The sequence below is a fragment of the Telopea speciosissima genome, chromosome 5, assembly GCF_018873765.1.
Source record: "Telopea speciosissima isolate NSW1024214 ecotype Mountain lineage chromosome 5, Tspe_v1, whole genome shotgun sequence".
In the NCBI taxonomy this organism is placed as follows: domain Eukaryota; kingdom Viridiplantae; phylum Streptophyta; class Magnoliopsida; order Proteales; family Proteaceae; genus Telopea; species Telopea speciosissima.
In genome coordinates this window covers 3,177,136-3,202,344 of record NC_057920.1, presented here as the reverse complement: position 1 = coordinate 3,202,344, position 25,209 = coordinate 3,177,136, and the positions used below count along the sequence as shown (strand labels likewise).

At 39.5% G+C, this 25,209-nt stretch overlaps 1 protein-coding gene across 4 annotated transcripts in view; it reads right to left on the bottom strand.

The window, feature by feature from the left end:
• The window catches only part of LOC122663423 (suppressor of RPS4-RLD 1), a 95,421-nt gene extending 71,858 nt beyond the window's left edge, over positions 1 to 23,563 (bottom strand). For 2 of the 4 annotated variants that reach the window (XM_043859132.1, XM_043859131.1), the window contains exons 1-6: positions 23,378 to 23,563; positions 23,086 to 23,195; positions 15,903 to 16,531; positions 12,212 to 12,256; positions 12,016 to 12,117; positions 11,845 to 11,925 (exon numbers count right to left, since the gene is read on the bottom strand). In XM_043859132.1, the coding sequence (XP_043715067.1) occupies positions 11,845 to 11,925; positions 12,016 to 12,117; positions 12,212 to 12,256; positions 15,903 to 16,531; positions 23,086 to 23,195; positions 23,378 to 23,499 (1,089 nt within the window). In that variant the 5' untranslated portion in view covers positions 23,500 to 23,563. Of the gene's footprint in view, positions 1 to 11,844; positions 11,926 to 12,015; positions 12,118 to 12,211; positions 12,257 to 15,902; positions 16,532 to 23,056; positions 23,196 to 23,377 lie in introns of those variants that run through there. The other 2 variants (XM_043859133.1, XM_043859134.1) reach the window with 2 other exon arrangements.
• Positions 23,564 to 25,209: the final 1,646 nt, after the last annotated feature.

Below are 25,209 nucleotides of genomic sequence, written 5' to 3'. Positions count from 1 at the left end.
GTCTCCTATTATTCTCATCACTTTCTACATTAAATATTAGTTTCAACCTATGATCTGGACACTAACACAAGTTTCCGGTGCAGACACAGAGAGAGGGTGAGACACATCAACATCCTAACATCCAGAAACCAAGACATGCCTTTAAAAAGGATGGCCACTTCACAAAGGAAATGTCAAAGGTTAGGACGAACTCCAGTCCACCGGCAGGGGATCCAGGGGCGAGGAGGGGGCATCCCCCCACACACCCCCCCAACCCCCCACAAAAAAAAAAAAGGATTTTGGAAACCTTTCATGTATATCTGTGTTCTTTGTAAACAATAATGAAAAAGAAGATAGAAGAAATAGGAGAAGAGAGTCGACCAATATGATCCTCCTCCACACACCACATTGTTTATAATGAAATAACCCTAACAAAGCATAAGGCAAAAACAGGAAAAAAAAACAGAAATAAACTAATAGACTGTTGGGTATTAGTGCTAGTCACTAGCACTAATCCGATAGCCCTAGTAACTAGCACTAATCCGATAGAGCATATATATCAATCATGCCTAGCTTGTTACAAATATAATCAATTCTTCCAGACCCCAAAGACTTAGAGAACACATTTGCAAGTTGTTCTTTTGTTCTGACATGATTTGTAGAAATTGTCCCTTGCTGCAGCTTCTCTCGAACAAAGTGTCAATCAACCTTAATGTGTTTCGTCCTCATGAAACATAGGATTTGATGCAATGTGAACCATTGCTTGGTTATCACACCATAACTGCATGGGAGATGGATCCTTAAATCCAAGTTCAACTAATAACTGCTATAGCCACATTAGTTCGCACGTGACATGTGCCATGGCCCAATACTCTGATTTGCACTAGATCTCGTCACTACACTTCTTGCTCTTCCACGGCACAAGATTCCCTACAAAAAAAGTACATTAGTCCATAGTGGACCTTCTGTTAATAGGAGATCCAGCCCAATCGGCATTTGAGAATCCCTCAACTCTTCCATGTCCATGATCTAAGTATAGCAAACCTCGTCCTGGAGCCTTTTTGAGATACCTTAAAATACGAATAACAGCATCTCAATGAAACATCCGAGGTGAGGTCAAAAACTGACTCATAACACTGACCGGAAAGGCAATATCAGGTCAAGTCACAATCAAATGTTCAATTTCCCAACTAACCTCCAATACTTCTCAGGATCAGCTGGAGCATCACCACCATCAACTATAAGTTTCACATTAGGATCCATTGGAGTATCTGAAGGTTTGGATCCTAACATCCCTGTCTATGAAAGTAAATCAAGAACATACTTTTGCTACGAAAGTGAAATGCCTTTCCTTGACTAGGCCACCTCAACTCCCAAAAAATACTTCAACTAGCCCAAATCTTTAGTTTGAAAATCTGTTGTAAGTGCAATTTCATACTTTCAATTCATGCAGAATCATCTCCTGCAATTACAATACCATCAACATACACTATAAAAAATATTCTTCCTGCACTGGACTGCCAATAAAACACTAAAGGGTCACTATAACATAGGGTCAGCCCAAACTCTAGAACAACTTCGGTGAATCGGCCAAACCACACTCGAGGGGACTGTTTCTGCTTATACAAAGACTTCTTGAGTTTGCATACCATACCAGACTCCCTCTGAGCAACAAAACCCGGAGGTTGCTCCATATAAACCTCCTAATGGAGATCACCATGCAGGAATGCATTTGTAACATCTAACTGATACAAAGGCCAATGGTGAGAGGCAACAAGAGAAATCAAAATACGAACAGATGTAAGTTTAGCCACTGGTGAAAAAGTGTCTACATAATCAACACCATATACTTGTGAATACCCCTTCGCCACAAGTTTGGCCTTCAAACTAGCCAAAGAACCATCAAGATTCACCTTAAACACAAACACCCATCGATAACCAATTGTGGATTTACTTGTAGGTAAAGGCACCAAATCCCAAGTACAATTCTCCTTCAAAGCCAACAGTTCCTCAGTCGTAGCAACTTGCCAGCCAAGACTAGATAATGCCTTTGCAACAGACTAAGGAATGGGAAAACTGTCACCAGTAGACAAAAATGAACAAAAGGAAGATGACAAGCCAGAATAGGATACAAAATTCGAGAGGGGATGTCGGGTACAATTCCGAACACCCTTACGAAGAGCAAAAGGAATATCAATGTCAAAAGTAGGATTACTTATCACAAGATCAGCATGCAAAGAAAGTGAGACAAAGACCGTGGAAGTGAAGGGGGCAGCATATGGGCGAGGATGACAATTATATACAGTATGAATGGCCGACTTTGACAAAGGAGGCGGTAGTGGTGGAGTAAAAGCACCTGAACCTATGGAACCAAACTCTGAACAATATATATATAGGAAGATCAACATCCAACTCAGAAACATCAACGAAGAGTCAGCATAAGGGGTGGACTCAAAGAAAGAAACATCATCTGTAACAAAATACTTAGCAACTTAGGAGAATAACAACGATACCCCTTTTGGGTACGAGAATAACCAACAAATAAACATTTGACACCTTTGGGATCCAAGTTTTAAATACCAAGACGATGATCACGAATAAAACAAACACAACCAAATGCACATGGTAGTAAAACAAATAAAGGATCTGATAGAAACAATAGAGAGGGGGGTACAACACCACGTAAAACAGAGGAAGGCATGCGGTTAATAAGATAACACGCAGTCAGAATGGCATCAGCCCAAAAAGGTTTCGTTACCTTCATCTCAAAAAGAAGCCACCGTGTAACTTCCATCAAATGACTATTCTTCCCTTCGGCCACACCATTTTGTTGAGGGTGTCGACACAGGAAGACTGGTGAATCATGCCATGTTAAACCATAAACTGAGAGAAAGGGTTAGAAAATTATTCATTGGCATTATCACTATGAAGAACACGCATAGAAGTACAAACTGGGTCTGAATTCAGAACAAATGCACAAAAAATAGAAAATAACTCAAAACGATTTTTCATTAAATAAAGTCAGGTAACTCTGGAATAGTCATCAACAAAAGTAACAAAATATTAAAACCCAACTTAAAAACAACTGGACACGGACCCCAAACATCTAAATGAACCAAAGCAACCGGTTGTGTAGCCCGTTTATTGACCCCCTATGGGGATTACTTACAAGGTGAAGTTTCTCAAACTGACAGGACTTAACTCTAAACTAGAAAGGGAACTAAAACGATTATCAAGTCTTTTCAAACTTTCCAACAATGGATGACCCAAACGACAATGAACTTGGTGATGCAACGCAAAACTTGAACAAGCAATGGAGGAAGAGTCTTCGAGTAAATATAGCCTCCTCCCCCCCCCCCCGATTCACATCCTCTACCAATCATCTTCTTCATTGTAAGATCCTGAAAGACACAAGAATCAGGGAAAAAGGTTACTGAACAGTTGTATCTTTAGTAAGCTTGTTGACAGATAAAAGGTTGAAAGGAAAATCTGGTAAATAAAGCACAGAAGACAAAGACAATGAAGAATTTGGACCAATAGTGTTTGTGCCATGAACCTTTGCTAACGAACTGCCAACTAAGGTAACACTGGATGATGACTTATTAAAGGAGGAAAATATACCTGAAACACCAAACATGTGATTTAACGCACCTGAATCAACGATCCAGGAACCGGAAGTAGACGAAAGACATCGATTGGCATTACCTGTCTGAACAAAAGTAGCAGTGAGAGACTGAGAATTTTGAAATTGGGTATACCGTGCATAATCCTCATCAGACATCATCACCATCTTACTCTTAGACTCTAGAGATGATGTAACTTCAGACTCAATACTAGCAGTTGAATTGGCAAATTGTGGTTGAGATGGTTTGCTATGAAGTTTCCAGCAAAAACGTTGGATATGACCTAGTTGTTTGCAATGATGATAACAGAACCTGAAGTAACAGAAATAGCTTGTGTACTAGAATTACCAGAATTTGGTGCCTTATTGGAATCACTACCAGCCCCACGGGCACGATTACCACCACCAGACCCACGGTTACGAGTATAAGAAGCAAGGGCTGAACTATTAACCAGTGTACTAGAATCATGAGAATTCTCTTGAGACACCCGTAGAACTCATGAGAAGGTATCTGCAAGAGAGGCCACCTTATCACCATCAAGAATTTGAGAGCGAACAGAGTCATACTACTTGCCAAGGCCACCCAAAAAACCCCTAGCCGCAAGCTGCTCCCGCTGGTTCTGCATATGCTACACATCAAAACTGATGGAAAGTATAGAACTTAACTCTTCAAACATCCTCTTAAAATCAGTAACATAGTTATCAAAGCGACGCCTAGGCGTCCAGGCTTCTTGGTTGACTTAGGCGCCTTGCCGCCTTGACATTGTCGCCTTGAATTTGGACCCTCTGAACCGCCATGGTCGCCTTGTCACCTTGATAACTATGATCAGCAAAATATTGGGTCGAATTACAACCCTTTCTATCAACCTAATAGAACTCCTGGGGCAACTCATAAATACGAGACAGATTGTTTTGTCCTAGATACAAAACATTCAAATATTCCCACAACTCCTTCACAACATCAATATGTGTTACCAGATCAACAATCTAGTTCTCCATAGAATTTAACATCTGCCCCAAAATTCGTGCATCAATAGTGTCCCACGATGTATCATCATCAGGTTTTGTCTTCGTCAAGTGACTCTCTTGGTCGCGGCGGTTCAACACCAACTGAACAATCTTCTTCCATTGCTGGAAATTAATAATCCCTTTAAGTTTCTTCTAAGTGATCCGATTGGAGGACGAAGACACCACCTCAGTTACCACATTCTTTGCATCAGCCATCTTTCACAAAGTAACCAGAACCGATATAAGATGGAATGACGATTCTATAATGTTAAAATTATCTATCCACCCGTGTCCCCTTTTGGATAGTCCGCCGTGTTATAGCTCCTGTTTGATATATATATTGTTTCCTCCCTTTCTTAAAAGGTCGGCCTTTTAGAGGAAGCAGTCCCAACATGGTATCAAAGCAGGCAGGGGTCACGGTATCGAGTCCCTCTGGGAGCGGACAGGTGTTAAAATTATTTATCCATCCATGTCCCCCTTTGGATAGTCCGTTGTGTTAGAGCTCCTGTATGATATACATATTGCTTCCTCCCTTTCCTAAAAGGTCGGCCTTTTAGAGGAAGCTGTTCCACCAACTATAGCCTCCAAAAATATCCACAAAAAGGATGTCACAACCAAAAGATCTCAAAACCTGAAACCATGAAAAATCAATTTTTCAGAAAACCGTGAAGCTTGAGATCGACGTTGCTGAAAAACCTGAAATCCGACTTCAATCTTCACTCCGGAAATTACCACCCACGACACAAGAGACCTAGTTCTTTAATATGATCATGAACTAGTCTCTAAAAGCACCCAAATAGCAGCATAGGGTGTTGCACCCCCTTCAAACAGAAAGCTTAGTGAAACAACAAGTATAAAAGAGATGATTCAATCAATATTGATTGAATGCAAAGAGATGAACAAGATCCTAAGTTGAGATGAAGCAACACCTAAGGAACATGCTCTGATACCATGTAAATAATAATGAAAAAGAAGATAGAAGAAAGAGGGAGAAGAGAGTCGACCAATATGATCCTCCTCCACACACCATATTATTTGTAATGAAATAATCCTAACAAAGCATAAGGGCAAAACAGGAAAAAATAAAAGAAATAAACTAATAGACTGTTGGGTATTAGTGCTAGTCACTAGGACTAATCCGATAGTGCTAGTAACTAGCACTAATCTTGATAACTCTTAAAACAAGTACATCAATATGTATTAATTTATGTAGCGACCACCCCCCCCAACCCAATTTCACTTTATAGGATGAATTCTTTGGGGGCCACAAGTTGGCTCCAACTTCAATTTTGTTTCTAAAACCAACCCCAAGGCCCATTCTATGGATACTGGCAATTTTTTTTTCTTCATTTTTCTTTAAATTATTTTTTACTAAGGGAAAAATGGATTCCTTAACAGCACATAATAAAATGACTTTGTCACTAGCATTAATTTTACTACGCGGCAGTTTAATTGGAACTCAAACCCTATGGACATGTGTCCAAATCATCTCCACCCATATAGCAAGTTTCACTCTAATCACATGGAACAAAATATCGGTCGAAACTGCGATATATCTCGGTTTTGCAAGAAACCCAGACGAGAAGGTCATCAACTTTAAAAAGTCCCATGGTTCAACCCAACTCGACCAGTTTCGACGTTGGAGTGTGTGGAATGTTGTTGTCATTGTTGGCAACGTATTTGGCCATAATGGTGTTGTGCAGTAGCTATTGGTGGTTTCGAAGAGCTGAAATGGTCAAACAGTCACCTACACAGCTATAAGGGTATTTTGGTCATTTGGCAGGGTTACAAGGGTACCCGCACTTGAAGAACACCATTTAACAGCATATTCAGTCCTTATATAGTGTTTGGCAAAGGGACGAAGCAGCAGGTGAAGGTTTCATACTGTTAAAGTTGTGATTTCACAGGTTCATGCAATGGCAGTGACTTTAAGGTCATTTTTGGAAGGCTTAATGGCAATTCTGGGTGAAGTGGTCTTCATGAGAAATGAAGTTCGTCGAGTCGCGGTTCCAACGCAACTGGTCTTGCATCATTTGAGTGTTGGAAGAGAAAGTTACAGATATTTTCATGCCAATGCGCGAAAACGGAGCAAATCTGGAATAGGCAAAAGTTTATATACTTAGCCAAAAATTTTGGCTTATTTTTAAGTGCTATACTGTAGACAGACGTTCTCCATTGTTTTGTTAAAACTCCAAAATCTCCTCGAGCGTCGGATCGGTATCTTGCATCAGATTTGGTTCATTAAAAGAAAAAGAAAGAAAAAAGAAAAAAAGGAGGAAATAAAAGAAATAACTAATGTGTAGTGAAGTGTGATGTTGGCATGACATCACCTCCATTTCTTATGAAGGAAGAGAGTGTGAAAATCTCTGACGCGTTTTTCCTTTTGTGCACAGTTTGTCACGAAGATTCTCTTTATTTACAGATTTGCCACTGGTTACCAATTTCTGGAGCATTCAACTTTGGAAGGCCGTATCTTGGCCATCCGATGTCCAAATGGGACGAAGTTTTTTTTTAAATTGGGTATTTTTTCAAGAGGAAGCCATTGGAAGGAGTTTCAGCATCGTCTGAGCACAAAAAGTTGACGATATCACCGTTTTATGCTCGATGACTCCGTATTGAAGATGGTTTGAGCAGTGGAGCGTATACAGACACGATTTCTATGCGTCAGAGGCTTCATGATTGTTGGATTACTCTACAAGAGGTAATCCTCGATTGTAAATCCCCATTGTGAGTTTCTAGGTTGCATGTTTAGTTGAAAAAAACCTAGTTTGATTGTAAGCCAATATTGGCCATTGTATTGGGGGATTTGGTTATGTTATTTGCAATTAATTATTGTAACTCTATCAAGTGGGGGCTTGTACAGAGATTGGGGTAGTTGCCCTCGTTTGTGTTGTTGCACAAACCGAAGCAGGGATTGTAGTTCCTGGGCTGTTGTTGCAGTCAAAAATTTGAGTAGCGTATTGAGCAATATACGAAACCCTGGGTAGGGTATTGCTCCGTGGACGTAGGCAGTTTGGCCGAACCACGTAAATTTGGTGTCTTGTCTACTTTACTTTCCATTGCATATATTGGAGTGTGTTTGATCTGCAGAGTGGGGTGTATTGTCTGGTAGACCTAGCCACACAGTGGTTGCAAGGTGGACGTGCATGTGTGTTGTGGGATTGGTAGTTACGGGATTGCCCCGGCCAATCAGGTTTGCTTGAAGTCTTCTGCATCGACGTCAACACAGGGTTGGAATTTAGGGATTATTTTTTAATAACACTGATTCACCCCCCCTCTCAGTGTCAACCTGGGATCAACAGACCTGAACACCTATATAAGCGTCACTTATCCCCATCGAAACTTGAGTAAATGTTTTTATATTTGTTATTTCATTTACTTAGGATATTATTCATAAATAAGCAAATACCCCCTATTTGAATCCAATTAAAATATTTAAAAAATAAAATTCCAAAAGGATAAAAAGTCAACCCTCCAGTTCAGGAACTAAAACTGGATTTTCGGCAATAGGTGAAATTTTCAATTTTCCAATGCTGGGGTTTTTCTTAAATCTAAAAATTTCATAAATCTTAATATGGCAAAACATTGCTAAAAACCAAAAGTGCGGTAAAATATTCATTTGTTTTGATGTCTAAAAAATATTTTCATTCAAAGCGATTTTAAACAACATTCGCGCATACGAAATTAATTGACCGGAACATAATTCCTTTAATATAAATCAGATTTAAGCAATCTTGGGTTTTTTGGAAAGCTTTGTTTGACCGGAACATAACTCCTTCAAATATTCATTTGTTTTTATGTATTCTTGACATCCAATTGATATAATGACCAGTCAAAAGGAACAGAAAGAGAAATAACAATCCTCACAGAATTCAGCAAAATAATCTACATTAAATCTGAGTAAAGACCTTAGCAACTAAATGTGCATCTAATCTTTCAACTGTGCCGCATATCCCAGTTCCTAGAAGCTCAAGCTGTTAAGGACCACAACAATATATATATCAACACTCTTGGCACGTGCAGGCCCACACGCATACACACACAGCTTTTGCACGTGACACTGAGTGTACAAGGTATTGTGGCACAACATAAAACACAAATCCTTCAAACATATCAGGCATTGAACACCCGACCTCCTATCTCTGATTCCATGTCACAAAGCATGTAAAGGCAAAATGAAAAAATAGAACCAATAGAGAAGAGATAAGTAAAAAACATTATCTAATCAGCCTAACAGCATAACAGTCTCCACTCTGACCAAATTGATTTTCTCGTAATTCTCAACAGATTGCAAGTGGAGCTTCGGTAATAGCCTATTCTTATATCTATCCTTCTATCAGAGATACAGGTCAGTTCTGAACACTTATTTACCCTGCAGTTGTTCTGTTCTCTGCTAATTCTCAGGCATTTCTACCGTTTACATATTCGACCATATTCTGTTGGGTTGTGTTAAGTTCAGTAACTTCAGATTTCATTCTATTTGAATTCTTGTTCTTGATTTCTGATTGTAATATTCAATTACGGCAAATCTGAAACTGTTTAACAGTATCCCTTATAGCAGTAGTACTCTTCAGTTAAAAACAGTCTGTTATCAGAATCTGACCATACTTAGCAGACCTTTTCTGTCAACAGAATTGACCCATCAAATGAAGTCTAAATCTATTCTGATCGGTTTAACTTTAGTTGCAGAAAGTTCTCTGATTCTGTTCTGTTTTCTATTCTTCTATTGGAACCATTATGTTTCTATTTTGACTACTTCGAGTATTTTGAACTCCAAATCAGTTTTAGGAGTGTCAGAGAAAGTTTATGAAATCTATATATAAATGTTGTGGCCTATCACCTGAAACACCAATTTATGAAATATAGCTTTCAGTTTTTTTGAAGTTTTGCTGTCATGGATTCAGTAGTTGCTGCTTTGAATTCAGTAGTGTGCTTGGTGGATTCCAAGCTAGTTTATCCTATCTCTCTCTCTATCTTTTTTCCATTTCAAGATTAAAGGTTAGTTTTCTACTAGTTCTATTGATGCGGGACACTGGGGCTTAAAGAGGAGGAAGATCCAGCCACAATTGGCCAGGTCTGCTCCTAACAAGCAGCCCCTTTTGGCCTTCATATGGGCCAGCAATGGGGGCAAGCTTGGCTTGCATTATAAGGCCTGATGGTTGGAGCTTTAGGCCCAATTAATGGGCCTAGTTTGGGGCCCATTATGAGACCCTTCAATGACTAGCATGGGAAGCTTCTTCTTTTTTATGTAACCAAAAATTAGGAAGCAATCTAGGTTGGTTACTATTTTTATTTGGTTTACAAGAGATCTTCTCTCCTCCATGCAAGGAAGGTTTATTTTGAGTTTATTAATACAATTGGCGCTGCACTACAGCCCCCCATGATTGAGAGTTTTGAAAAAAAAAAAGAAGCTTTGCTTGCTTGCTGTGAGAGTCAGCTATGGTGAGAGACCAAGGTCAGTGAGAGACTTGACAAAGGCCATAGATGAGAGGCCTTGGTCAGATCCCCCCCCCCCTTTTTTTTTTTCTTCTTCCCTTCTTTCCTTATTTTCTTCTTTCAGATTTATTTTATTCCTGCTGTTGGGTCCTCTGTTGAAGGTTTCTGATGTACTGTTGATGCTCGTAAAGGGTGATCCATCGATTTCTCTAAGAGATCAAGTGATTGAAGACTGGGTTATATCCTGTGGCATTACTGGTTTGACTGCTGTTGTCAGTTGTCAAGCCAACTCTAGATCAAGTCGGTAGTGCCTTATTTACTGTCAATCAATTGTAAGAGTTGGTACTTGGTAGTTGTTTGGGAGATATTCTTATCACTTAAAGAGTGCCTTTTGGGTTCTTAATACACTGACCTGTATTCCCTGTGAAGATGGCCATTGTTGAAAGAGCTACTGTCCAAGAGAGGTAAAACTCCCTATTTTTGTGGGCTACTTCAACAGTCTCTGTTTGACTCAATCCTCTCTACAGAGTTAAGTGATCTACATTTTCCTAATCTCTTTCTTCCTGGACATAATCAACTACCATATTATATTTCAGACAAGACACTTAGTTGTCTGAAGTTAGTCACTCCTTAAATCAAGGTTAAGCTCTATATGATACTTTGTTTTAGGCGGTTATTCATCATATTTGGACACTGCCAGATCACAGCATCCAGTCATTGGATGACTGATATTTTTAGACCAGATTCCTCTCTCTACTTGCCACATTCAACTATAAATTCAGGAGGATCTAACCTGCTGATCTGGAGATCTGAGAAATCTCCTAAAGAATAGGATCTAGACTTGACATTCTCTGATTAACTCATAAATCCAAATCCCACCATTGGATTCACCGGAGTATCACAGTCGACCAGAATTCTGTTTAAATCTGACCAGTGGACTTTGAGTTCCAAATCTGTTATCAAATCTAGTACAGACATGACCTGCGGTCCTTGCTGAGTAGGAACCTGTAACCTGTTGAAAGGATAATCCTACTCCACCATCTATTCTCCCTGCAGCACTCCTGTATTTGGTTTGGATACAATCAACTTCTTCTTATATTACTCTTCAGTTACTGAGTTGATTCAGCTATAAACTGACAAAAAAGTTCTGTTATTCAACTCTCTGAAGTCTGGTTATTAGTTCTGCGAAATGCTGATCGATCTTAGAGTTCTGGTTCTGCTACCTGAAATCCTAGTAACACTAGGACTTCTCCATCAATCCATATTTTTTAATCAAAAGTTCTTCAAATTCTGCAGGCTGGTTCTGTTAATAAAATAGACCAATCGACTGAAATTTGGTTCTATTCTGAATTGTCTCTTTAAGTAATAAAGTTCGTCTTAAATCTGGTTGTTTCCTGTTCTGTGATCCTGTTCTAGAATAGTTTCTGCTAGACTATCCTTGTCTGAAAACTGGTTTACATTACCTGCTAGTGAGTACTGAGTAGCATCTAGTATTCTAGTTTAACCTATAAACAATGTCATCAATTTGATTGTTTATGTATGATCAATAGTTAGTTGAGGGCCATTAGCATAGACAGCATCCAAGACAAAAGTGGGCAGACTATTCAAGAGCATAATAGTCCCTATGGGAATTCCAGTTTTCCGTCTCCTTAAACATTACATAAGCTGAATATAGCATGCACTGTTTCAGCACTAACATTTTCGACAACACCAGTACATGAACCTTAAAAATATTTAGAGGAAATTGCAGCAGCAACAATTACACTTAAAGATCAAAGAAAACAATAAACAGGCCTTGCCTCTGCAGGTTCTCCCAAGGCAGCTCGGGCCTGCCCACGCCGCTTCCATGCCTCTCCCGTCGATGGGTTACATTCAATAGCCTAGAACAGAAAATAAGCAACACCCAGTTATAAGTAGATATCAGGATATATCTGCACAGCTACTGGACATTGAACTCATAATTCATAAACCTTTGTAAAGTCAGCAATAGCAGCATCAAGTTCTCGTTGGAATGCATATGCTGTGCCCCGTCCTATCAATGCCTCAGGATAAGAAGGATTCTCTTTCAATATCTGTGAATTGATCATGAAGATTATGTATAGCAAGAAAAAGAAACATTAAACATTAGGGGCAGCAGAAACAATCATGATAAGTAGAATGTATAACCTGGTCAAAGATGGATACAGCATAAGCATACTTCCCTTCATTGACCTGGAAAAAAACCAAGAATAAAAATTACCTTCATAAAAAAAGAATACATTACCATAATAATAACAACAACAACAATAAAAAATAATAATAATACTTGTAACAGTATTAATAGTAATAATCACAACAGTGATGCTGATGATAGGCCAAACCCAAAACAATTTTCAAATAAAATATTTTAACTTAAAGAGGACCATAATATCATCCCACATAGTGAAAAAGTTTGCATCATTGATTGGTTTTAGTAGGGTTTTGATTCAGGATAACCTAAAAAGAAAGGCAAGTTTCAATTGGCAAATGGGGGCATTACATACAGAGAAATGTAAATTATCAGCTTGATCATTGCAAGGTGGCTAGAGATGTGAACTTTTCTTACATTTAGCGGCTCGTGTGTTTGCAAAAAGCCACATCTAAGAAATTCAACTCTTGGGCCTCTATTCTTTTGTACTTAAAGGCTCCGTTTGTTTCCATATAAAAATGCAGAAAAGGAAAATTTTCCTGTAAAATAGGATTTTCCTCTATGTTTTAACATAAAATGCAAAAAACAAAAACAAAAAAAAAAAGAGGCAAAAATTACCATAGAGAAAAATTTTCAAGTAAAATATCATTTGCACAGAAAATTTTACAATTCAAAAGATTGTTTCCTCTCCTCTGGTGTAGGATCTCAAAAGGGCAGGAGTGGGAAAATGTTTGATGATTTGTGATGGACTGCATGGAATATGCTTACTTATGTTGGAATGGGGCCCTTATTTCAAGAGAGTTCACAGTAATCATGGAGTTCAAACACGATTGGCAATCTCCTATGTCAAATGTCTCCCACAATTAAAAGGGCAAGAGTGGAAAAATGTTTGATGATTTGTGATGGACTGCATAGAATATGCTTACTTATGTTGGAATGGGGCCCTTATTTCAAGAGAGTTCACAGTAATCGTGGAGTTTAAACACGATTGGCAATGTCCTATGCCAAATGTCTCCCACAATTAAAACTATGTATCTCCTTCCTACTTGCATATATGAAGAAATCATGGATCAAGATCTCAGCGAGATCTCACTGAAATCTCGGTTTCGTAGCATCTCAAGACGAGATTGCTTGTGATACAGAAATAATACATGATCTCGACCGAGATCTCAGTCTTATGTCTCATTTCGGTTCGACTCGTTGAACCAGACTTTATTTAAGCCTCAAAAAACACATAACTAGAAGAGATTGCTTCTCGCTCTCGCCTCTCTCTCCCTGTCTCGCCTCTGTGAAGGGGAAAACTCCATCTTTGGGGGTTTTTTTTATTTCTTTTGACAAATCTCACCTCCAACACCTCATCAAAACTTGGTGCATTGAAGATTGAAGCTGCTAATCTCCTCCAAGCTGCATCTCAAGAACCTAAGGTAACTATTCATCCCAAAAACTATATTTTCCATAGAAACATGATCTAAACTTGTTTGTTGACTATGAGTTTTTTATATGTTATACATTGTCCACCGATCTATGGAATGATGGAGGCAATTAATTATTTTAATTTCTGAAATTTGAAATATATTTTAAAAATTACAGAAAATTCCCAAAAATAGTGAAAAATATCAGTTTTGTTTTGAAAATTATTTAAAATTAATGAAAGCATTGTTAATGCATTTAAATATGGAAAGTGATGATTCTTGTTTCATCCATTATAATTTTGTATTGCTTATGGTAAGATTATTTATGAAAAAAATTATAGAAACTTATTTTTAATTAAGAAAAAAATGCAAGAGGTAAGGGGCAATGTAAAAACTAATGGTTCCACTGTGTTTAGAAGGCCTAAAATAGGAGGAATGTCAAGTTTCAGCCCCTATCTTGGCCATATGGCCACCGAAAACTACCATCGAGTTCAGGAAAAAAAATTACATGATCTTGCCGAGATCTCGGTTTCGTGGTCTGGCAAAACCGAGACCTAAAACCTTGGAAGAAATCCCACCCCTTTCATTGATGTAGGAATAGGGTTCCCACAAGAGATAATGATCCAAGCCCCTTTTGTGTTTGGGGGATATCCAAAGATGTAATCCAGTTGACCTGGGGTCCAGTTAGAGGGGAAGATTCTACCCAAGCCGACATCATGGTGCTCGATTTTGGCATCAGAAACCTCTTACTTTCAGGATCCAGCACCTGATTGGAGGTGATTCAGAAACAGTTATCCATTGCTTCACCAAGGACTGGAGATTTTCCCATATGGTTAGTGGAGCTCAAGCCCATGCATCTTCAATAAGCACGGCATTCCATTGGATGCCTTGATCAGCAATCCCATCATAGACAACCTAGTGAAACATGGGTTATGGCTATGTCTGGGATTTTTCTGTCTAGCATACGGCATCTTATCTACTATTTTCCCCTTTCAACCAGAACTTTTGGTGGTAGTTAAAAGAAACCAAAAAATATGAAGAAAAAAACCCTCCCAGGAGAGGGAAGGACAGGGCTTAGTGGTGCATCCTGACAGCGCGTTAATATACAGAATCTTCCTCCTAACATTTATGTGAACATAAAGTGCCAGAAATTATAGCACATAAAAATATGTTGTTTACGAACCATGCAGCTTCTAGAAATTCTGATAAGCCATGCTGTCGAGATAGATAAGCAAAAGTAATTTGAAGTAGCAGAATATAGGAAACCAACCTACACTACGAACACAAGAAGCACAAAACTATACTGTTTACTAGCTCAGTATGTGATACCAGACTTCTTTACTGCTTTAAAATACACAATAAATTCATTTTTTCCTGTTTAATTCAATGAGCTGATTTGAAGGGCAAAACTGCAAAAGGGCTGGAGGAAAATATGAAACCCTGAAATAGCCCACAAATCTTAAATTACAAAGTTGGGGAAACCCCGATATACACCAGTATCTACCCAAATCTAGCAACTAAACCAGTAAAATATCCCCATTACACAACTGAGAATTGAGTGGTATACCGGTATCACCAAAACACCATATGTCATGCACTAAAAGAATGAAAATTCAACTTACTCATCCAGCACTTAAACCTGGAGCTCAAGTTAGTTGGCTACATAAATGCATTTGCATCTCAGCAGAGAGGACAAGAAGTACTTGATACTATAGTAATATGGTTTTCCAATCGTGAAAGTACCTACTATGCACAGGAGAAAAAGATGGTAATGTTGGAGTCAATTTTGACTCCATTGACAAAGGGGCACCTCTTCAATTGACCAGATAAATTAGCTATAGGAAGCTGATGTGCAAAATATCTTAGGAGAACGCAACATAATGCTTGGCTTTAGAAACTGATAGGAGTGATCCTTACTCTAAAAACTATGACCAGGTAAGTCATACCATCACATCTACACTAGCAGGGTAATCATTCACATTAAGCACCTAAGGCATCAAGGAAGGAGAAAATATTAATTGAGAAAACTTCACAAACTATATAAGGATGTCAGAAATACTAAAATGGCAACAAAAAAAATATAAAACAAGCCCAAAAGCAGCAATATTTCAGAAAAAAAAAAAAAAAAAATCTACCTCTAAATGGAGGTTTCAGTCCTCATCACACATGTAAAACAAAAAACTAATACATTGTTCATCAGCATAACTTGAAACTTCTGCATGAGACAAAAAGAAGAGTTCCCATTCTTAATTACCAAATAATGGAGTTTGACATATACCTGTGCTATTCCTCTTGATAATCGGAAATCCAAGCTGATAGATTTGTTCTTTGAAATACCTGAAGTGAAAAACTTATGATTCCTCTTGGATTCATCACCCAATTTGCTACGAATTTCAGATATATCTTTTGATTCACTACGTTCTTCAGATGCATCACTTGATTTACTGCGTGTTGCAGAAGTGTTACTTGATTTACTGCATGTTTCAGATGTATCACTTGATTTACTGCGAGTTTCATATATATCACTCGATTTATTGCGTGTTTCAGATGTATCACTTGATTTGCCATCTATTTCACGTGCATCACTTGATATACCATCTATTTCACACGTATCACTTGATTTACTTTCCGTTTCAGATGTATATACTGATTTTCTGTATATTTCAGATGTATCACTTGCATTACAATTATTTTCACACCCTGAATCAGAATCTAACATGGTTGGGCTGGAAGATTTCATAACATGGTCTTCAGAAACAATAGTTCCATTCCTTTTTGCACAAGCCAGCAGTTCTTCCAGCTCCAGCAATTGTTTCAAATCTGCAGATTGATGAATAGCGCACTCATAACCTTGCTCCCAAATGAGAAGAGCATCCTCCTTTCTTCCCAAAGCCGATAAGGCACGACCTGGATTTTAAAGTGACAACTATAACTAAGTCAAAGACAAAATGCACAACTTATTAAAGCAAGACAACAATTTGTCTCATCACTTGAATGCAAAAGATGATAAAATGATTTTAATCTGATATCATGGGATTGAAGAGTCCCACATATTTTTAACCGACTCCCTGCAAGAACTCCAGTTGTTTTCACATGTCTCATTACATGGAGTTCTCCATCAACTGTTACCATAGATCTCACTTAATAGAGTTTTTCTGCAACAGAAGTCCTGCCAGTATTTTAATCTTCTGGAGATTTTGTTGCAATATGTATTAAATGTTTGTCAGTGTGCATGTACATTTGCATTTCATTAGGAATCTGAAACCCGTACTTCATAATACTTTCCCCAAGTTTTTCAGTAAATTATATTTTTTTTCAGTTATCTCACTTAGCTAAAAAACCTTTAACTTATATTTCAAAAGTTTTACTCCTTGGTTTTTATTGTTCTTTGAAGATCTAATATGGAATAGTAGGATTAGAAAAAATGTTTAAAATGTTCAATAGAGAGGTTTCTACTTTGTAAAACCATAATTCCATTTTCTTGCTATAATTGTATATCCAGAGGCGCCAGAATATCATTTGTCAACCCAACTACCAAGCTCCATCAAACCTAATTCATATTTAGATAGTACATTGTTGCATGATATGTGTTTTTATTCTATAAGTAAATAACAAGGTAGACTGTACCAGGGATTTGAACTCTTCTAAGGATTGCCTCTGATGATCACACATATCCTAAAAAAAATACATCTCTCTCTCTCTCATTCCAGAGGTTCCAACAAGAGGTTAAAGGGAGCAGACTCCTTAGAAAGTTAGAATCTTCAATTTAACACTGAAATCATTTGCACTCTGATCCCAAAATAGCTTCAAACACCTCCTTGAATGACCCAAGGAAAGTCTGATTGTATGGTTATCCCAAAATAGCTATAAAACTATTTTTCTTTTGGGTTGGTCGTGTGGCCCCTGCGCCTGCGCGGTGGCCAATGAGAGTGCGCACACAAGCATATTGGAGGATGGGATTTCCGCCTTTCCATGGGGGGTGTGGTGGTCATTTCGAGCTCCTTGTGTCTAGGCTCAGGGGCCATGCGACCAATTAGCGTTTTTCCCCTTTTCTCTTTTGGTAAGGAAGGGAAGTCTCTCCTTTCCAATTATTCCTCCCATCCGAATGGCCGTATCTGGGTTATCTGGGATCCTAGAAAAATATCCATCTCCCTCCTTTCCTCTTCCTCGCAATTCATCCCCCTTAGCTTCTCTGATCCTCTTGGCCACTCTTCCTTCCTTCTCTCGGCCATCTATGCCCTCAACTGCCCCATCCAAAGGTCCCTTCTCTGGGATGATTTGCAGGTCATTGCTGGCAGCATTGGAGATCTTCCTTGGGGTCTTGGACGTGACTTTAATGTCACCCATTTCAGCTCTAAAAAACAGGGGGGTAACCACCTTGCTTTGGAGGCAATGGACAATTTTAATGCTTGCATTGATGACATTGGGGTCAATGATCTTCGCTGGACAGGCTTTCCTCTTACTTGGAACAATAAAAGAACTGGCAGCCACCGTATCAGTTGCAAGCTGGATAGAGTTTTAGTCAATGAAGCTTGGCTTTCATCCTTTCCCTCCTCCCAAGCAACCTTTGATAACCCAGACATTTCAGACCATGCCCCCATAAACCTTGCCATACAGCCTTACATCTCCTTTGGGCCCAAACCTTTCAAGTACTTTGACATGTGGTCAGCTCATACCTCCTTCTTACCCACGGTTTTGGAGGCTTGGTCCAAACCTATGCATGCTTTTTCCTCTCCCCTTATTGCCTTCTCCCGAAAGCTTCGCAATGTCAAGGAAGCTCTCAAGCTTTGGAATAGGAACACCTTTGGTGATATATCTCTTCAAGTCACTGATTGTAAAGAAAGACTTGCCAATGTTCAGTTCCAGCTACCGGCAGATTTGCACAATATTTCCCTTGCTGAGACCGAGAAGGACATTTCTGCTGAGCTTTCCTCCTTGCTCTCCCGGGAAGAGAGCTTCCTAAAGCAGAAATCAAGGATCAAGTGGCTTGATTTGGGGGATTCAAATTCAGCTTATTTCCACCAATCAGTCAAGGCTAATGTCAATGCTAGCTCCATCTCTCAGCCTACTTCCATTGATGGTACTATTGTTACTACTGTAAAGGACATAAAGGACCTGACTGTTCAGCACTTTACTGGCATCTTCAATGCCCCTTGGATGGGAAATGCTCCTCTACAAAACCACCTGCTCAACAAGTTCCTGCCTACCAGCCACATAGATGCTCTGAGTTCTATCCCCAAAGAAGATGAGATTTTGAAAGCTATTCATTCTCTCAAAGTGTCAGGTGCTCCTGGGCCTGATGGGTTCAGCATGGGGTTCTTCCTTGCTACCTGGGACATCATCAAAGTGGACCTCGTTGCTGCCATTGAAAGCTTCTTCTTCAACCCCAGCCAGATCAAAGGAGTCAACCATACTTTCCTTTGCCTTATCCCTAAAAAGGAGGGTGCTTCAGCTATGAATGACTTCAGGCCCATAGCCTTATGCAATATCCTCTACAAATTTATTGCTAAGATTTTAGCCAGAAGATTCAAGACTGTTGTGGACTTGTTGGTCAGTGACAACCAATCAGCTTTCATTCCAGGAAGGAACATCTCTGACAATATTTTGCTCTGCAATGACATTGTTAGAGGTTTCGAGAGGAAGAATCATGCCCCGGCTATCCTTTTGAAGATAGACATCCATAAGGCTTTTGATTCTTTGAGATGGGATTATATCTCCCAAGTCATGCTCAAGATGGGGTTCCCTATGCCTTTTGTTCACTGGATTAGCTGTTGCATTTCCTCCCCAAAGTTCTCGGTTCTTATCAACGGCAGCCCTGCGGGGTACTTTGGAGCCTCTGTGGGAATTTGGCAAGGATGTCCTCTCTCCCCCTACCTATTCACTTTGGCTTTGGAAGTCCTCTCTAGGCAATTGCAGACCTGTACTGATCAGCAGCTCATTATTCCTATGCCCAAGTGCAAAGCTTTGAAGCTTACTCACCTTGCTTTTGCTGATGACTGGTTGATATTCTCTAAGGCTTCCATTGCCTCCCTTGATTGCATCTTGCTCTGCCTGCAGCATTTCCATGAGCTTTCGGGTCTGCGCATCAACCCCTCCAAGTCCCTTATCTTCTTTGCCGGTCTTTCGAAGCAACACAAAGGGGACTTCCTTGTCAAATCTGGCTTCCAAGAGGGGCACCTGCCTGTCAAGTTCCTGGGCCTTCCTTTGATTCCGGCTAGGCTCTCTGCTCATCATTGTACCCCCTTGTTAGATCTCATGAGGAAAAGACTACAGTTGTGGAAAGGAAAGCTTCTATCTTATGCAGGTAGGCTGGTCCTTATCAGATCTGTCTTGGAGGCTTCTTATATCTATTGGACCGGAATCTATGGGCTTCCGCAAGCTATTATAAAGACCTTGGAATCTCTGCTGGCCTCTTTTCTTTGGAAGGGAGCTGAATCTTCCATATTCCTCTACCCCACTTCTTGGGCTTCTGTGTGCCTCCCAAAAAAGGAGGGAGGTCTGAGCATTAGAAGAATCAAAGAAGTCAACAAGGTTGGTATTATCAAGCTGATCTGGAAGTTAGCTTCAAAACAGAAAAGCATTTGGGTTGATTGGGTTTATTCGGGGCCCCTTCAGCAAGATTCCATTTGAACTGCTTCTGGCTCCTCTGATGCTTCCTGGGTCTGGTGCAAGATCCTGGAATACCGTCACATTGTGCTCCCTTTCATCCAATCCCACATTGGAGATGGCCTCTCCACCTCCCTTTGGTTGGATCACTGGCACCCTAAAGGAATTCTTTTGCATCTTGTCACCCCAAGGACGATCTATGCCTCAGGTCTTCATAGGATGGCTCTGGTTGCGGACATCCTCCATCACAATGATTGGGCCCCTCCCCCTACCTCTTTACAGCCTCTCTCTCTCCTTTGGAATGATCTTTAGACCATCCAAAGAAGGCTGCCTTCTAGGGGCGATTGTGTCCTCTGGACAGCAGATGGCTCACAAAAATTCTCTTCCAAGGCAGCTTGGAACCTTATCCGCTTCAAAGGCTTGGTGGCTGGTTGGAGGAAGCTTCTCTGGTTCAAGCATCACATCCCTAGGCATTGTTTCAGGACTTGGAGAGTCTTCACCAACTGTCTTCCTACTCGAGCTTTCCTGCTCAGGTGTCACATCCAAGTTTCCAGTGCTTGTTGTCTTTGTTGGAACAACATTGAAGACTCTGATCATCTGTTCTTTGAGTACCCGACCTCTAAAGCCATCTGGAAGGGTATCCTTTCTAAGTGCTGGCCTGCCCAAAGAAGAATCCTGCCTTTCTCAAGAGAATGGATTTGGGTAGATATGACCTTCAAAGGCACCTCTATATGTGACACTATTGGGAAGTTGGCTTTTTGTGCTGCCATCAACCATATATGGATGGAGCGAAATATCAGGAAATGGACCTCCCATTCTCGGTCTTTTCATCAGATTTGGGAATCCATTTCCTTCAAAATTTCCTCCAAATTGTTGTCAGCTCCTCCCTCTTTTTGTGGTGACACCCCAAGGAACAGGCTTATTGTTGTCTCCTGGGGTGTCCCAAATGTTTCTTTTTCTGCTTCAGTAGCCTCAAGCTGATAGCTTTGTTTAGCCGTGGGCTGTTGTTTTCCCCCCTTGGGCGCCCTTGTTTTTCTTCCTTTCCTTGGTAATGAATTCTTTTATTCACCCAAAAAAAAAAAGGAAGGGAAGTACTACGGTAAAGGTGCTTGGTGCAACGGTAAAGGTTGCTCCATTGTGACCAAGTGGTCACGGGTTCGAGTCTGGAAACAGCCTCTCTGTGAAAATAGGGGTAAGGCTGCGTACATTATGACCCTCCCCAGACCCCGCAGTGGTGGGACTGCGGGAGCCTCGTGCATTGAACTTTTTTTTTTTAAGGGAAGTACTACAGCCTAAATACCAAACCACTAAGTAACTTGTATGAGGTCCATACCACTGAGACAACTAGGAAAAATACCCAATGTACTCAAATAGAAACCCTACAAATGGGAAGGGCTAATTTTGTTAAACAGCAAGATCCCAGAAGTAATATAAATAACTCACTGTTAACAGACATCCTCTACTCACTTTTAGTTCCCCTTTGTTTTATTCTGTTGATGGTGGGGGTATTCAAAAAGTTTATATATTGCTGATAAACAACATATCTCTATTTCGCTAGTCATCCAAAAACCCAACCAGATGGTTTACTTTTGGATTTTTAAAGACAGCTAACTTTCAATACAACAATACAGGAAGAGAGTATGGCTGCCACTCGAGGAGCATTCGAAAATATATTTCTCTCACATCTCAAAGTTAGATAGCTTGTTAAGGAGGTTTGAACAGTCTCTATACCCTACATTTCATATGTTAAGTTGGATTAGACCTGGCTATGTGGCTCCCCTAGCCACCAGCTAAGGACCTTTCTTACTTTTTTGTTTTTGCATTCGTTAGGACTTGGAAACAAGGGACAATAAAGGGTTATAAAACTCATACCCATGTGTTACTACGAACAACATATCTTCTCCTGTTGTAACAATAGAGTTAGAATGAGTTTCTCTGGGTTCTCTCTCTTGGGTTTTAAGACATCTCAGATTTTGGATGAGTGCTTAGAAGAATGAACCCCTTTAGTTATTATGATTCTCGTATGATTAGTGAAGTTAGATGCTTGCCATGTAGACATTGGCTATAAAGCCAGACCAGGTAAACCTTACGTGTTGTGTGGCAAATGGTGGTTTGTACTTTGCATTTTACTGCACTTAATGTGAGTTATCCGTGTTCCACTGCTCAAGAAGAGTCTCTCGACATCACTTGACAAGATGATGTTTTCTTTTTTTTGGTGAATAAGAATTTCATTACCAAAAGGGAAAAGGGAAAACAAGGGGCCTCGAAGGGAAGAAAGAAAAATAAAAGCCAAGCCCTAGCTTAGCTAGCGGCCAACTGAAGCAACAAAAGAAACATTTGAAAGGCCCCAGGAATCAACAATGAGCCTGTTCCTTGGGGTGTCAAAACACTTGACAAGATGTTGTTACTAGGCAAAAGCCTCAAGAAATAACTTGGACTATAGTAAAAAACCTTTACTGCAATGACATGTCTCCTTTTCAACAGACTATGTTATGTACGTAATAGGGATATTATCGGTGTAGGAGGGAGTAATTTGAAGTAGTTTATGTTTGAATTTAAATAGTGTTTTCTGTAATACGTGATATCATAGTTATGGGTAGTTAGAGGGATGTTAGAGTTGATGTGAGTTAGTTGTTATTCTTTATTCAAGGAGATTAAATGTAATCAATAGGAATATTGTTGTAATCCCAATTAAAGATCCTACTGAGCATTGAAAACAATTTTACCCGAAGGAGCCGAAAGAGAATATTTGAATTGTAAAATAAAAATTGAATTGTAAAATGAAAAATATATTTGGATAATTTAAATTCAGAGCGGGGTTGGAACCCGCTAGGTGATGATTCCTTCAAACAGACCCTTGAGGATATATGCTTGAAGAAGCTTGGGATCGAGCTGAAGTGCCTTGTCGCAGTCCTTTATCACGTGCTTGTGCAGCTCAAGTTGACTGTAGCAGAAGGCTCGATTGCTTTGAAACAAACAGAAGCGAAAGAAAAAAAAAAAAAAAAAGACAAATTAAAATCGTAATTGCTTTTATCCATGATTGCATAATACATTGAACTGGAGATCCAGATACTAAAAATCAAGACTACACGGATCCCTACTAATTCTTCCCACAATAGGTAATTATTAAGTTTAACAAACACTAACCAGAGGTCTTCAATGGCACATGATTGAGAGAGTAGAGAATCGAGTATACGAATAGCCTTTGACCAGTTCCGAGAGCTGCAGAGCTTCGCAAGCTCAACCCTCTCAGAAACGGTAGACCCCATTAGAGCAGAGCACTAGATTTTTATGAATTCACTGTTACTGTTCTGCTTATCGCCTTTCCTTTTCTCTTCCTCCAAGCTCCTCTTCTTTATTGAATAGAGAGACAGGGAGCGAGAAACAGTCGGATAGAGCAAGAAAGGGAGGGTAGACGATGCAATAGTTAATGTCTGCGGTTACTACCGTCCGTCTTAATCCTTTTATTTTTCTCTCTCCGCAAGAAATGCTGTCCAAAACTACAGTTGAGACGCGTTGAAATCCAATACCTAAACAAACCAGTGCGTCACGGCTCACAGCCCAGGCCCATATTTGGACAATCCATCTTTGGTTTCTCTTACATCGAAAGGCATTTTCTCAAGTCACTCACAACAAGTGACTTAAGGAAACTGAAATTTTTGTAATCATGAACTCATGTGAAGACATCACTAACTTCAAATCATCTCATTCCATATTTAGTTATTAAATTTCATTTTAATGCATCTAATTTCCTTTGGTTTAAAATATAAAATAAATATTATATGTAAAATATATCATTACTTATATGGTAAGAATGATTATTATTATCTTCTCTAATTCTTAAAGTTCAACAGTGCGATAGTGTTATGCAGAGATGCTGACACATGGTAGGTCGAATATCCAATGGCTAAATTTTTTTTTTACATATGAAATTTTTTTTTTTCCTTCTTTTTATTTTTCCTTGCAACCAAACGGAATCGTAAGAATGGATTTGAATAATGTGAGTGATTACACGCAGAGAAGGCCCAAACCGTACAGTGGAGAAGCCCACGATCAATCCTGAAGGTCAAACGACAAAAGAATTAACTAGGACACTGGACAGTTACCTGAACGAAACGGCTGGGCGACGTGAGGATATTTTTGTAATTTAGGTAGGTTTCTTTGGACAAGGGGAAGGAATTTATCTTTCTAGTGCAGGTGTAGAGTGTAGACATGGAGTTCGTGAGTAGCCAGCATTCTTCCGAAATCCAAGTTGCCTACTTTTCTTTTTCTATCGATGACGCGTTTTGGCAGTCTTTTAACCTTTTCTACTACATCTTGCCACGTGGCAGAATCTTTACCTTTTGTGAACCTCAAAATGCGTATGAAAAGAGGGTTTGATGAGAAATGCTGCGCATCAGATGAGCGTGCAGCCACCCACGGCCGAGATCCTGCCTTGCAGTGGGCCAGTAGATCGCCTGATTTGAATCGGAATCAACTAGTTTTTATTTCTTTTATCTTCTTCGTTTGATCTCAAAAAACATGTAAAAAGTTAATGAAATTATGAATTGGGGAAATGTTCGCCGGAGGCGCTGGATGCACTCAGATACACGGGGTGGGTGGAATGATCGCTTCGCCTCTTAAAAAGTCGAAATGATCATTTTCTGCCCCATGTGTCTAAATGCAGTGGAGCCTGCGCCCCATGCACTCTCAGGTAGAGAACAGTGTGCCTCTTATGAAATTTATTGTTTTTATTAAATTTACAATTTTCTTGAATAAGAATTTAAAAATATATATATATAAAAGATGAGAGAGGGTTCTTTGAGCAAGTGGCATATGAGAATGCATCAATGAGGTGGGACAAAATAACACCGTACATTGGAAGACAGTGAAATCATTTCATGTGAAGAAAAGAGAGACACGAAGGGTAGTAGTGTATCCTATCCAACCGCTTAGAAAAACCTTTGGCATAGAAGATTTGAAGAAATCTATCCTTTTTT